The sequence below is a fragment of the Rana temporaria genome, chromosome 3, assembly GCF_905171775.1.
Source record: "Rana temporaria chromosome 3, aRanTem1.1, whole genome shotgun sequence".
In the NCBI taxonomy this organism is placed as follows: Eukaryota; Metazoa; Chordata; class Amphibia; order Anura; family Ranidae; genus Rana; species Rana temporaria.
In genome coordinates this window covers 303,906,159-303,921,256 of record NC_053491.1, presented here as the reverse complement: position 1 = coordinate 303,921,256, position 15,098 = coordinate 303,906,159, and the positions used below count along the sequence as shown (strand labels likewise).

Here is a 15,098-nt window from a genome sequence, read left to right as displayed (position 1 = left end):
AGGGCATCTATGCCCTAAAGTTACCGAACAGAAGGGGTGATTTTGACCGCATCCTCCTACAAAAGGAGAAATGGTGGGTGTATCGTTTAAAATCCCTAGTGCCTGTAGGCCTTAACACTGAATTAAACTTGCAGGTCTTCTTGGACCCCTGACTTGGCTCTGTTGTAATTCCAATCTCTGGGCACCCATCAAAAATTCCCTGATAAATTAGATGTACTTTTCTACTTCCTATGATTCCACATCTGACAGTAGTCATCATCCCTACTGCACATACTTGTAAATCTAGTATTCCCTCTAGTCTCTCCTTCAATCACTATTATTTTTTTATTTTGTTTAATGACAACAAATATAAATAAAATTAAAGAAAAAATACAATATAAAAATAAAAACAAAAATAAAAATAAATAAAAAAAAAACAAAAAAAAATATAATTTATTTTTTTTCAAAAAATAAAATAAAAAATATTTTCGCCCAATTATACTTGTATTCTCGCTCTTCCTTTTTCACTATCAAACCCCTAACAGAATAATCCTTGAATTTATTATTCTTTGTCTCATCATTGGTCACAACTAATGTGCTGTGTTACTTCCCCTTAATTAATGTCCTTTTCTGAACGTTTATTAAGTCTCAGTGCTTTAAGTGGGCAACATTCATGTCCTTACCCAAGTGTCATTCCTTCATGTCATCTCCTTGTGTCTTTTATCCCTATGTTCTCCCATACTGCCAGTATGAAATGTATCCCCCATTGTCCAGTCCTTTGAATGAACAGATCATAAGTGGTCGGTTTATTGGTATAGTAGCACCGTTGGAATTAGCAGGGACTGCCTTAAAACTTGGTGAATTGCTACTTTCTTTTATAGATTTCCTTTTTTCAAACGGGTCTACTACAATAGTGAACTTAAGAGTATTCCAGTAACTCAAAACAGGACTTTATTTGTTCTCCCATTAATTACTCATCTTCTCCCCCTGGTGATAATCCCCAGCTGTAAGGTGCGCATATATGGGCACTGCGGCTGGTGGTCAGCAACGTCCAGATGAAGCTATGCTACTGAGCCAAGCGAAACGCGTTGACGTCATCACCCGGCGCACTCACGTGACGTCCCCCGTGTGTGCGGGGAACGGAGGGGTTTCCAGCGGCGGCTGAGCTCCGGGACGTTGAGGAGCATTACGAAGTAGGACGGAGGAGTAAAACTTATCCAGGCATCCATAATCGTGAGTCCTGCTAGGACTTCTTGCCACAGATTCTACAACTATGGACACATATAATAGAGGCAACTACAGCAGGAACCCACCCTCAAAACGATCGGGTGATCTGGCTGAATGACAACAGATAAGTCGGTAACGTACATACAGCTACTTGGTAATGCACTAGCATTCCATTCATTTGTACTAGTACTGTTGTACTAGTATGCTGCAATGGATATGCACCAGGAAAAGAAAATTACATTAAGTATGAAACAGTTTCTTTTTTTTTTTTTTCAATTTAGATGGAAAGGTTATGACCTGTCAGATTTTTTTTTTCGCCATCTGTCCCATTTCGGATATTTCTCTTCACTTCCTGTCCCATAGCCAAACAGGAAGTGAGAGGAAATTACTGTAAATTAAGGGAATTCCTTGGGGACCACTTGGCCACATGAACCAATGTCCCCATTGGAAGATTTCTCCTCTATTACTTTTCATTCAACATCTGAGGGTGCTTTGACGAGTTTTGTCATTCATCATCTGGAGGGTCCGTTCCCTTTTTTTTATTGAAATCACTGATTAATCAGAGTGGCTGGTTAAGATAGAGCAAGGAGCGGAAACACCCGTGGAGATCGCCCTTTAACCAGTGACATATATATGCTGAAATTAAGTGCTTTCTGGTAAGAGTTTACCCAAGAGGGGGTTCCTATCGACACCCCCCTCTCAGTGCACGTGTAAAGGTGATATCTTCTGGTGTCAGCAGGATTTTCATCATAAAGCGGGAGTTCACCCATAAATTTTTTTTTACCCTTAGATTGATGCTCATTTTGTCTAGGGTAATGGGCTAGTTATTTTAAAATCGAAGCTGTACTTACCGTTGTAGAGAGCGATCTTCTCCGCCGCTTCCGGGTATGGTCTTCGGGACTGGGCGTTCCCATTTTGATTGACATTCTTCTACTTTCCGAAAATCGTGACGTGATGGATGCGACCGTCGGAAGCCTGTCAATCAAAATAGGAACGCCCAGTCCCGCAGCCCATACCCGGAAGCGGCGGAGAAGATCGCTCTCTACAACGGTAAGTACAGCTTCGATTTTAAAACTAGCCGATTCCCCTAGACAAAATGAGCAGGAATCCAAGGTTAAAAAATGCTATTTCCGGGTGAACCTCCACTTTAAGGGACCTAAAGGACTTGTTGCTGCCTTTATAATTTATCACATTCCTCTACAATTTTGTATATGGATCTCACAGTATGGACATTGAATGATCAAATTGCATATGTTCTGTTAAGAACTACATGTATAAGCGCTGCCTTGGTTTAATTTGACCATTTTGTTTTTTTACCATTTTTTTTTTTTAAAGCCTGTGTTTAGGTAGCAACTGTTGCAATTAGTGTTGGCAGTGATAATGGATGTGTGTTCACCACTCCGATTTGGGATTAGGCCTATTTCTCAATTCACATTTTAAGCTTTATATATTTTGAAAAGTGTTAAAACTATATCTAATATCAAACTAAACAAATTCCGGTCTCTTGAAGAGCTCCACTGTAGTATAACTTTCTGAATATACCAGTCTCCGGTGACAGCATGTGCAGAGATTATTTTTTTTTCCCCACGATTGTTAAGCTTGTGAAATTTTCCTGCTTTTCAGTAATGTAGGTGGCAGTTTAAAGGGTTAATTGTTAATTAAATTTAACCCAGTGACAATCACTCAGTCTGTGAGAAGGGCAGTGGTCTGGCCCTGCATATCCTCACAATGCCCACTATATTTAGTTGAACAAAAAATTAATCAATCTTACTTGTGCCTCTTCCTCTTCAGTAAAGTCATTTTTTATGTTGAATGTCTTCCTGATTTCTTCTGGCGTTTTGCCTTTAATCATGTTAGCCACCGTTTTGCAGGTAACATCAAGCAATCCTTTGATATCCAAATAGTTGGCCGCCTAGAGATGGAGTCTACAAATTAATATAATCATAATGCTATAGCCACACACCATGTGCCATATGAAGCGAGAACGCTCTGGCCCAACACATAACAAATAACCTAGTAAACGTACACCATACTCACCAGAATAAGTTCAAAGAGTGTTCCTTGGTCAACTTTAAGAAACTCTTGGTCCCATACAGGAATATCATCTGTTCTCTTTTCCTTATTTTCATCATCCTCAGGCGGAGGGGGGTCATCTTTGTGATGAGTACACCACTGTATAACCTAGAAAATGGTACAAAATTAGAAGAGTAGACAAATACTTTCTGCCGACGAATACTGTGAAAACTGGAAAGCATGCACCTCAGAACTGAAGTTGAACTTTCCATGGTCGAAGGCTTCTGTAGAAGGCTTCTGTAGAACACTGAGCTTCACTTGTGCACCTCAGTTTACATTTCAGCACAGTGCCTGTGTGCGTGAACTTTTTTGCATGAGTGGATCAAGATGCACAAGGATTTCCTCTAGCCAGGAGGGGAAAAAATGGTCCCTTAAAGGAGTTCTCCAAGCTAAAACTTTTAACCCCCGCTGTGCCCGGGCTGTAAAACTATACAAAATAAACTTTCACTTACCTGCCTACGATCCCCCGTTGTTCCGATATCGCCGTCCCGTTCTCCGGTCCCATCAGCGGCCGCGACGGGACATTGCTGCGGCCGCTGATAGGCTGAGCGCACTGTGAGTCACCGACTCGCAGGAAGTGGAACAGACCGGGACGGCGATATCGGAACAACGGGGGATCGTAGGCAGGCAAGTGAAAGTTTATTTTGTATAGTTTTACAGCCCGGGCACAGCGGGGGTTAAAAGTTTTAGCTTGGAGAACTCCTTTAAGTGGAGCCATGTCCGCATTGAAAGAGTAAAATGCTTGTTGGGTCTAAGATGAGCAAAAATAGGATTTTTATACTCACCGTAAAATCCTTCTCTCTGTAGTTCATGGACGGACACCGCAGCATAGTCTTGACAATAGGGTATTAGCCTTCTATTAGGAGAGGACCAGGCAGAAACATGTTAGTGTTAATACAACTAATAAAACTGTACAGTACCGCCCAGGAGGCGGTCCCTCAGGGTACAACCCCTCTCCCTGCATGCAGAAGCCTCCGTTCGTCAAAAAACAGTACAAACATAAAAAAAAAGGAGGGGTGGGTGCTGTGTCCATCCATAAACTACAGAGAAATTATTTTCCTGGTGAGTACAAAAATCCTATTTTCTCTTGTGTTCATGGACGGACAGCAGCATAATCTTGACCAGGGGTCTCCAAACTTTAAACAAAAGGGCCAGTTTACTGTTTTTTAGACTTTAGGAAGGCCACACTGTGGCCAGTGAGGGTAGAAAATGTCTCGGCCCAGCATCAGTGAGAATAAGCATTGCCTCAGGGTTAGTGGTCAGCAATAGCAATAGTGCCCCATCCTTGGCGTTACTGGGAGGAATAGTGCCCCATCCTTGGCGATACTGGGAGGAATAGTGCCCCATCCTTGGCGTTACTGGGAGGAATAGTGCCCCATCCTTGGCGTTACTGGGAGGAATAGTGCCCCATCCTTGGCGTTACTGGGAGGAATAGTGCCCCATCCTTGGCGTTACTGGGAGGAATAGTGCCCCATCCTTGGCGTTACTGGGAGGAATAGTGCCCCATCCTTGGCGTTACTGGGAGGAATAGTGCCCCATCCTTGGCGTTACTGGGAGGAATAGTGCCCCATCCTTGGCGTTACTGGGAGGAATAGTGCCCCATCCTTGGCGTTACTGGGAGGAATAGTGCCCCATCCTTGGCGTTACTGGGAGGAATAGTGCCCCATCCTTGGCGTTACTGGGAGGAATAGTGCCCCATCCTTGGCGTTACTGGGAGGAATAGTGCCCCATCATTGGTATTACTGGGAGGAATAGTGCCCCATCATTGGTATTACTGGGAGGAAGTATGCCCTGCTATTGGTGTCAGTGGGAGGAAGTATGCCCTGCTATTGGTGTCAGTGGAAGGAATAGTGCCTCGTATGAGTGGGAGGAATAGTTGCCCAAGGGCCAGATAAGGGCTAGCAAGGGGCCGCAGCTTGGAGACCCCTGGTCTTGACAATAGGGATGTCCCCAAGCAGTGTAAAAAAACAAACAAACGAGGGGAGGGAACGGCAAAAAAAAAAAAAAAAAAAAAAAAAAAACAACACTTCACCCCAAACAAAACCAGAGCTCCTCAATGGAGGAGTTGCAACCTCAAACAGCCGCCTGCAAAACCTTGTGGCCGAAGCAAGAATCCGAAGATGCACTCACACCAACCTTGTAAAATTTAGTGAAGGTGTGAACGGACGACCAGGTCGCGGCCTTACACACCTGAGAAACAGAAGCCTGATGTTGGAAAGCTGAGGAAGCACCAATTGCCCTGGTTGAATGCGCCGTGACAGGTAAGGGAGGCGCCCGCCCATGCAGGGCATAAGCCTGAATCAGGATCTGTCTGATCCACCTAGAGATGGTGGTCGACGAGAGCGCCAGACCCTTCTTAAGAGACAGCCACCGAAAAAAAAAAAAACGTGAATCTGACCTCCGGAATGGAGCCGTAGCAAACAGGTACACCCGCACGGACAACGTCCAAGGAATGCAACACAGCCTTCTTCAGGTGAGACGGTCGAGGACACAAGGACAGAAGTACGTTCTCATTGAGATGAAAAGCCAAAACGATCTTAGGAAGGAATGAAGGTTCGGGCGCAGCACCGCCTTATCCTTATGGAGGACCAGATAAGGAGCCTTGCAAGATAAGGCCGCCAGCTCAGAAACCCGTCTGACAGATGTAATAGCCACCAAAAAGGCTTTCTGAGAAAGCGTCAACAAAGGAATCTGTTTTCAAACGGCTGTTTCTGAAGCACCGAGAGGACCAGATTCAAGTCCCAAAGAGGAAGCAGCGGTCGCACCGGAGGGGCCACATGTCGAACCCCCTGTACAAAATGTACTCCAGTGAGTGAGCCGCCAAGCGCCATTGAAAGAAGACAGCCAAGGGTGGGGTGTCCAGTGACCCTGTGCCGACTGGACAACCCACCCCCCAGCCAGTCAGGCTGGCGTCCGTCGTGATTACTGTCCAGTGAAAGGGGAGGAACAACTTTCCTGACTGAAGGGCTGGAGATCTCAGCCACCAGACCAGGGAAGCCATGATTAGGTGGCTCACCCGGATCTGGCAATCCAGGGACAACGGAGATTTGCCCCACTTGGAAAGGATCTCCTTCTGTAGGACACGAGTGTGGAATTGAGCATACGGTACTGCCTCAAAGGAGGCTACCATGAGACCCAGGACTCGCATGCAAAAAAACGCAGCGAGGACCATTTTTGGGATGCCAGCAGCTTCACTGCCGCCTAAAGTGTTTGCAATTTGTCCACAGGGAGAAAAACTCACCTCCAAGTAGTCTAGAACCAAGCCTAGGTATTCCAGGCGCTGAGTCGGCACCGACTTCTGGAGGTTCAAAACCCAAAGTCTTGAAGGGTCTGAGTGGCGATTGCCACATCCTCTTCTAATTCTGATCCTGGAGTAGCTCTCAGAAGGTCGTCCAGGTAACCCACGATAGCGATTCCGCTCTGTCTCAGCAGGGTCAGAATCAGGGCGAGCACCTTGGTGAAAACCCTTGGTGCAGATGTCAGGCCAAAAGGGAGAGCTACAAATTGGTAGTGGTCATCCCCAACCGCAAAAACCTCTGATGTCTGACAAATATGGGGACATGCAAGTAACCCCGCGTGCCAGCAGATCCTGCACTGCCCCAAACAGGGCATCCCGACAAGTCGAAAGAAGCCGAAGGTTGAAGGGAAAGAATCTGATCGGTGGACAAGAGTGAAATTCTATCTTGTACCCTGAGGAAACAACCTCCCAAAACCCACTGATCGGAGAGCCATGAAGTCCACCGAGCTGCGAACGCGCAAAGACGACCCCCCACCTGTCGGGCGGGGCAGACCTACATGTGGTCGCAAGTTTGTTGGGCTTGCGAAACCAGGGACGTTTTTGTCCCTCAGCCGGCGCCTTATCGGCCTGGGAGCGTTTACATGCAGCTCCAGGCAGACAAAAAAAATGCTTATGGGCGGAGGAGGGTGGCCCATGCCTACGACGTGGCTCCTTACCCTTTTTGGTTTGCAGGAGCAGAATACTCTTACCTCCCGTAGCATCCTTGTTGTCATCCAGCGAGGCTCCAAAAAGCCTCTCACCCTTAAATCAAGCAAGGCCTTCTTAGAGGCTTGATCCGCGGACCAACATTTCAGCCATATCAGGCAACACAGTACCACCGCAGAGACCAAGGCCCTGGACAGCAAGGGAATCGAATCCAGGGCCGACTCGCAAACAGACTCTGCACCAACTGGTCGGCCAGTTCCACACAGGCCGGGGGAGCCTGTTGCCCCTTCAACTTGTGGTGCAGCATTTTTTCCCATTCAGTGAGACAGACATCAAGGCCCCGGCTACAGCCGGACGCACTGCTGACCCCACCACTGTGAACAGGGAGCGGGCCACTGCCTCAGCCCTCTGTTTCGCAGGGTCCTTGAAAGCAGGAGCCCCCCTCCAACGGAAGCGTGGTCACCACGTTTAATTAACCTGGACACGGGAGGGTCCACTATCGGAGAAGTCCATTTCTTCAGGAAACTTTCCTCAAAAGGGTAGCAGACCGCTATACATTTGGGGACCAAAAATGCCCTTTGTGGCCGTCCACATTCCTTGTATAGAAGTTTATCAAGATAAGGTACACAAGGAAACCTTCTCGTGCGGGGTAGTTTACGGAACCCGAAAGGGACCGACCTCTCTAGACGCGTCCGCCTTATCCTCCAATTTTAGAGTATCCTGCACCGCTGTGATAAGTGCTCCAACCAGCGCCCGGACACGGAGTCGTCCTCACTGTCCGAACGGTCGTGGTCCGCATTAGAGGTCGACCGATATGGGTTTTTCTCTGGCCGATGCCGATATTTAGAAATCGGGGCGGCCGATGGCAAATATATGATGCCGATTTTTGCGGACGATATTTTAGGCCGATTTTTTTTGGGCAGGTGGCACCAATTGACACTGCCAGGTGGGACTGGATGGAACCAATTGGCACTGCCAGGTGGCACTGGATGGAACCAATTGGCACTAGCAGATGGCACCGATTGGCATGTGGCACTGGCAGGTGGCACTAATTGGCACTGGCAGGTGGCACTGGATGGCAATAGTTAGCACTGGCAGGTGGCACTGGATGGCATTGGCAGGTGGCACTAGCAGGTGGCACTGGTTGGTACTGATTGGCAGGTGGCACTAACTGGCACTGGCAGGTGGCACTGGATGGCACTGGCAGGTGGCACTGGATGGCACTGGCAGGTGGCACTGGATGGCACTGGCAGGTGGCACTGGTTGGCACTGGCAGGTGGCACTGAGAGGTGGCACTGGATGGCATTGGCAGGTGGCACTGGATGGCATTGGCAGGTGGCACTGAATGGCAGGTGGCACTGGATGGCATTGGCAGGTGGCACTGGATGACACTGGCTGGTTGGCATTAGCAGATGGCAGGTTTCACAGCACCTAATGTAGCTGTGTGAAACTCACTCTCTCTCTCCATAATTTCACATGGTGCTGCAGAGAGAGGAGCTCAGATTCATTGTGATGTTGGAGGTGGGCGGGACCCGGGGTGGGGAGGCCCCAGCAGCTATCCAGCCAATGATCTCATCCCATTGGCTGGTGTTGGACAGCTGAGTCCCGTCCACCCTGACTTCAGACCGTGCTAGTGGAAGCTCCCTTCTCTGTTTCACACACACGGCGCTGCTCTGCGGACAGTGTGGAGAAGGGAGGAGGAACCCCATGTTCCTCCTTCCTTCTCCACACACTGCTGATCCAGATGTGCTAAATATCGGCCACATTTGGATAATAATCGGCCGATGCCGATTTCTCCAAAATGACCGAATATCGGCCGGCCGATATATCGGTCGACCTCTAGTCCGCATCCTCCGATACATTAGACCCAGGGTCAGGGCAGTAACTGGGCCCAAGCCTGCGTCAGAGTTATCCCTGGAATATGGTTGGGGGGGCGCTTTTTACCCCCCTTACGCCCGCACACTGCTTCCACCCTGGCAACAAAAGTGTCTAGGACTGCCGACCTAGCGTCCACAGAAACAGTAGGTGCAGGGGCACCAGTTGCCAACACAGGTATGTCTGGGGAAGAAGCATCCACTTCAGACGCCATGTTGACCCACGTGCCTGACACCCTTAGGGATGCATGACAAGGCACACTGCCTACCCCCCTAGCCGCTACAGGTGCCGAGGGGTCCCCTCAGAGGACACACCACCCAAGCAGGTGCTGTAAATAGTGGATAGGATATTACCGCACTACCAAAGAGGAGGGGAGGAGAAAGATAGGAAGGGAATACTGCTGCAACACTGAAGGTGTATCAAACCCAAAATTGTTGTAATAAATACGTAGTGCTGCACTGTGTGATAGGGTAGATGAATTAAAGAAAAGACAGTTGCTATAACTGACATGTGAACATGATATTGGTGATACAAATGACATCCAATCAAAAATACAGAGTGCTCAGTGATATTAAATTGAAGCATGCACTGCTATATAGTAGCAAAACTAAAACACACATAGGTAATAAGAGATTACATCAGTGTCCATGCAGAAAAACAGCAAAAACGAATGCGGTTTAGAAGATACAAATATCAAAGAAACAATCAATAAAGTGCTGGTGCTTATGCCGAAATATTCAGCGTGAAGGTGGTGCAGAGAAGGAATTCCAATATCCTTTTAAAGTTTTAATGAGGGTGTCCCCTTACCTTACTGCTGTAAGGTAACAGCATTTATATTATAGCCAACGATGTTCCAGTCGTTTCAGAATGTAGTATGTCCCAGTGAACTGTAATCTCTCTCTGTGGATAAAGTCCCCCTTAGGAGTCACGACCAATGGACAACAATGACCCTCACCCAGGGAGGTAAAAAGCGCCAATAGTGCAGTATAGTTTAAACGTTTTTAATAAAAACGGCATACATTATGGTACTCACATGGATGCAATAAAAACAGGCATAAAAACAAGTGGCGAGTTCGCAAGCGTCACCTGCGGTACCTCTTAGTGGACACTGGACTCTTACGCATATTCGTCACGACACGTGAAGAAGTCAGTAAGTTATAGCCCGTTGTGTGCCGCGGAGCTCACCGGCCACACCTGGAGCAAACAGGGCCTGTCGTGGCCGACCCAGCGCGTAGCTAAAGGCCTGCACACGCTCGATGGCCGAAACTGGGGTGACTACAAGGATTTAGACCATCCAGCCTGTCGCCCAGTCGGCAGTTGATAGTAGATCTCGGGATCCAAGTAGAAAAAAAAATAAAAAATAGGAAAAAATGTATTAAAAAATCACCCGACCATGGGTCCCCAGGGAGCCAGGTCCTTCTCCTATGCTAGGAAGAAAAAAAAAACAGGCTGCTGCATGCATGCAGGGAGAGAGAGGGGTTGTACCCAGAGGGACCGCCTCCTGGGCGGTACTGTACAGTTTTAAAAGTTGTATCAACACATTAACATGTTTCTGCCTAGTCCTCTCGTGATAGAAGGCCAATACCCTATTGTCAAGACTATGCTGCTGTGTCCATCCATTAACACAAGAGAAACAGTTTTTAACCTTACCTCTTAGTGGACACATCTTCAACAATTTACTTGGAGTGCTGTCCTCCATGCACATTGAAATGGACAAAGCCCACAGAGCCTTGAAGCCCAAGGATCAAGCGTCCAAACACAAGGACGTTATCTGTAGAGTGCACTCGTTTGCTTTAAAGGAGGACATAATGCGCAAAGCTCAGCTGATCAAACCTATCCTGATGGATGGTGCCCCGATCCAGCTCTTTCCCGACCTATCTTGGCTCCTTCCGACCTAGATCCTTCAATCTCTGCAGGATAACGCCATCGCTTATCGTTGGGGCTTCCCCTTCAGCCCGACGGCCACACACGCCAGGAAGACGGCGACACTCGAGTGCCTTAGGACAGTGGTCATCAACCCTGCCCTACAGGGCCCACTAACAGGCCAGGTTTTATGTATTACCATGGGGAGATGCAGTCTAGAATACTGCAATCACTGAGCAGCAAATGATATCACCTGTGATGTATTTCAGTTATCTTGCAAACCTGGCCTGTTAGTGGGCCCTGTAGGACAGGGTTGATGACCACTGCCTTAGGACATTTGTTTCTTCTGTGAAACTATGACCATCCCCAGATCGCCCAAGCTTGGATATCATCCCCCACTCCTCCTCCTTTGACCAGCTGGCAAAGGTTCTCTGTTAAGAGGAGGGGTCGCCCCCCTGATGCCCCTCGCAGTAGCCCTAAACAACGCCCAGCCTGAAAACTGTCCTGGCTACTTAAGTATATTTATTTATTCTTTCTCTCCCCCATTTTACAGGTGGTGGGCCCAACCTGGAGGGACACTGTTTTTACATGGTTCATCAAGGTTGCAGTTCGTATTTGTAATAGCTACCATGTTTTAGTTCTCCTTCCACGGTTGTCGCCCCTCCCTTGTGGGAGGGCGACCTCTGTCCCTCCTGGCTGCCCTGATTTCTGGCGCCTGGGCTGTCTCGTTGGGATGATAGCTCCAACACCCAGCCTGGGTGTGGACGATCCTGTGACTGACACACAGCCCACGTGTTTAGGCTCAAGTTATTCCTTACAGTGACTAGTATTGTCCCCCTAGCTTTTTTTAAGCTTTATCCGCTTTCTTTTATAGCAGGTCCCAGGTTATAGGTTCCTGCTGGACTTTGGCATCTGACCCCTAAATTGATTGATTGAAAAGTTCCTTCCTAATCATTGCTTACCCCCCTCGCCCCTGTTGGTTGCTGGGGTTAACCTAGAACTATCGGTATACTGTTGCTTGCTACGTGAATTGTGACTTGTTTGTTTTGTTAACCTATCTGTTTTTTTTCTCCTTCTCCCTTTTGTGGCTCTTCTCTCCTGGGCTCCTGTGTTTACCCGTATGTGAGGGTCATCATTTCCGATCTCCAGTCTGGTCTCCCTGGACTCAATAAGTATATAACACACCAACGCATGTCCTCCCACTATCTCCTGCCTATATCTTAACCCCAACATGGTGCAGGTTTACTCACATAATGTTAATGGGCTTAACGCAAACTTTAGACGGCAACTAGCACTGAGAAGTTTCAGGGACTCTGGAGCACAGGTAATTTTTGTACAAGAAACACACTTTAATAAGACGGGCACTGGCGTTTGCGTCGCAATTCTTTCCCCTGGAATTCTTGGCCTCCAATACCAAAAAGAAAGCAGGGGTGGCCATTTTGATAAAGACAGGGTCTCTATTAACACCCACCTCCTCCTACTCCAACCCCCACGGATGGTTTCTGAACCTTAGTGGCAGATGGCAACAATCTGACATATCTTTCTGCAATTTTTATGCACCAAATGTGAGTAAGGTGCACAATCGCCTATTTAGAACCACACATTCCTTTTTAGTCGTAGAAGGGGGCTTCAATCTTCCATTCTCCCCTACTCTGTATAGGACATCCCTTAAGAACCCCCCCCCCCCCACGCCTCGCTAGACAATCCCAACAATTCTGACAGATCACCGTAAGTTTGCCCTGTTTGACGCATGGCATGTAGAACATCCAACGGAATGTCAATATTCCCACCCATTTCGCACACATGCGCGGCTATATTACTTTTTTCTTAATGACCCCTCCCTGCGGGCGATCACTGATGTAGAAATCCTGCCTATATCATGGACGGACCATGCTCCGATCCTCTTGAAACTTAAATTGGATCCCTCTAGGGTCAGACGCTGCCACTGGCGACTCAACAACTTCCTCTTAAAGGATCTCGCACATAGGTCAGAGTTTGAAAACACTTTAAAGCTGTAATTTGTAGAGAACAATACTCAGGAGATCTCTGTGGGAACCCTCTGGGAGGCACACAAAACGGTCATACGTGGCCAGTGTATAGCGGTCTTCACGGCCTGGAAGAAAAATTCCAAGCTGTTGAGACAACAGACGGCACAGCGACTACAGGATTTAGAATCCAGACTTACGACCTCGTCTTCAATCCGTCTCTTGAGAGAAATTATACGGGCAGTCCTTAAAAGTATAGACATAGGCAAGGTTGAAAAGACCCTTCAGAGGCTCCGTCAGTTATACTATGATAAAGGTAACAAAGCCCATACCCTACTAGCGCGTAAACTCCGAAAATATACTCATGCCTCGGCTCTCCAAGCCCTGCGGGACCCTTCATTCCCACCCCGAAATGTATTGCCCAATTACTCCGAGACTACTACTGACTTCTACAACAATCCCTCTATACCGCATTTACCGACCGAAACAACTTACACTGACCGCCTATGGACCTACCTCGCAACCAGCGGGGTGGCCACTTTACCGGCTGGGGCTTTACACTCCCTTAATTTCCCGATCACCGACGAGGAGATCTCAGAGACTTTGATGCTTCTTCCAAACAATAAGGCCCGGGCCCTGATGGCCTTCTGTATGAGTATTATAAAACGTTCCTACCCACCCTGCTCCCACATATGGTCCGTCTGTTCAATGGGTTTATGGGCAATGACGTAATTCCACGGGACATGCAGACCTCACACCTCACGCTCATAACCAAGCCCAATAAAGACCATATGCTATGCGTGAATTACAGGCGCATAAGCTTTATTAAATTCGGACCTGGAAATTTTTACAAAATTATTATCCCTCCGAGTGAATGAGATCCTCCCCTCCCTGATCCATAAGGATCAGGTGGGCTTTGTCCCTGGGCGCCAAGCGGGGGACACCAGAAGAGTCAACTTAATTGACATCAATATACAAAAAGACGAGGCGCTCTTGCTCAGCTTAGATGCTGAGAAAGCCTTTGATGGGTTTAGCTGGCCTTTTATGTTTGCCACCCTCGAATATCTGGGCTTCTGGGGGCCGTTCCTTGGGGCGATTAGGCATTTATACGCAACTCCATCTGCCTCCATCAAAAAACCTTTTGCAAAACCTTCCTTTTTCGAATGGGACTAGGCAAGGTTGTCCGCTTTCTCCATTGCTTTTCACCCTGTGTATCAAACCCCTGGCGGCCCAGATCAGACGAGACCCCAACATCAGTGGCGTAATGGTCAGAGGTCTCAAATTAAAAATCTGTTTGCAGATGACGTTCTCACGCCCGCATTTCACCCTCCCCAACCTCCACAAACTTCTTGAGAAATATGGGTCCCGATCGGGATACAAGGTTAATCCAGCTAAAATCGGAAGCCCTCCCACTTAATCTCCCCCCGCGGAAGTGCATCGCCTATCGGAAAACTTTTAATACATGTGGAAGTTCCACGCCATTAAATATCTGGGGGTATGCCTCACTCCCCGATATGAATCTCTATATGATGCCAACTTACTTCAGACCCCTATTTGCATCTATACGATCCCTATTGACCAAATGGAGACATTTACCCAATGTCTTGGTTTGGACGCATTGCCTCGGTCAAGATGAACGCATTACCTAAACTCTTGTACCACTTTATGATGCTCCCGATGCCTATCCTGTCTGCCCAGCTTAGGAAGCTCCAGACTGACCTCCTAAAGTTTACGTGGAATTATAAACAGCACTGAATAGCCCGCTCTATAATGTGTGCCTCCCGAAAGGACGGGGGTTTGGCCTTCCCACACCTCCAGCGCTAATATTATGCAGCACAACTGAGGGCTATAGCTTCCTGGGTTACCCTTCCGGCCTAAAATCGCTGGACTCAGATAAAATTTGGCTAGCCCCCATCCACCCAAACAATTTACTGCGGATAAACTAATGGTGATGTCCCCTCCACCGCCCTACTACATACTATGAACCTCTTACGCACTATTTGGAGACAACTAAATCGCAACGCCCCCCTACAATCTGAGGCCTCTTTGGTAACCGATTTTCTTTACAACCCTAAACTACCCGACAGCGTAACTTCCCAGATGATTTCCCCCTGGCTGCAGAGGAATCTCTCATTATGGAAATCTGGTGAACC

At 47.7% G+C, this 15,098-nt stretch overlaps 1 protein-coding gene across 3 annotated transcripts in view; it reads right to left on the bottom strand.

Moving 5' to 3' along the window:
• The window catches only part of SKP1 (S-phase kinase associated protein 1), a 210,605-nt gene that overhangs the window by 32,438 nt on the left and 163,069 nt on the right, over positions 1-15,098 (bottom strand). For all 3 annotated transcript variants that reach the window (XM_040344780.1, XM_040344779.1, XM_040344778.1), the window contains exons 4-5: positions 3,244-3,387; positions 2,978-3,118 (exon numbers count right to left, since the gene is read on the bottom strand). In XM_040344780.1, the coding sequence (XP_040200714.1) occupies positions 2,978-3,118; positions 3,244-3,387 (285 nt within the window). The remainder of the gene's footprint in view (positions 1-2,977; positions 3,119-3,243; positions 3,388-15,098) is intronic.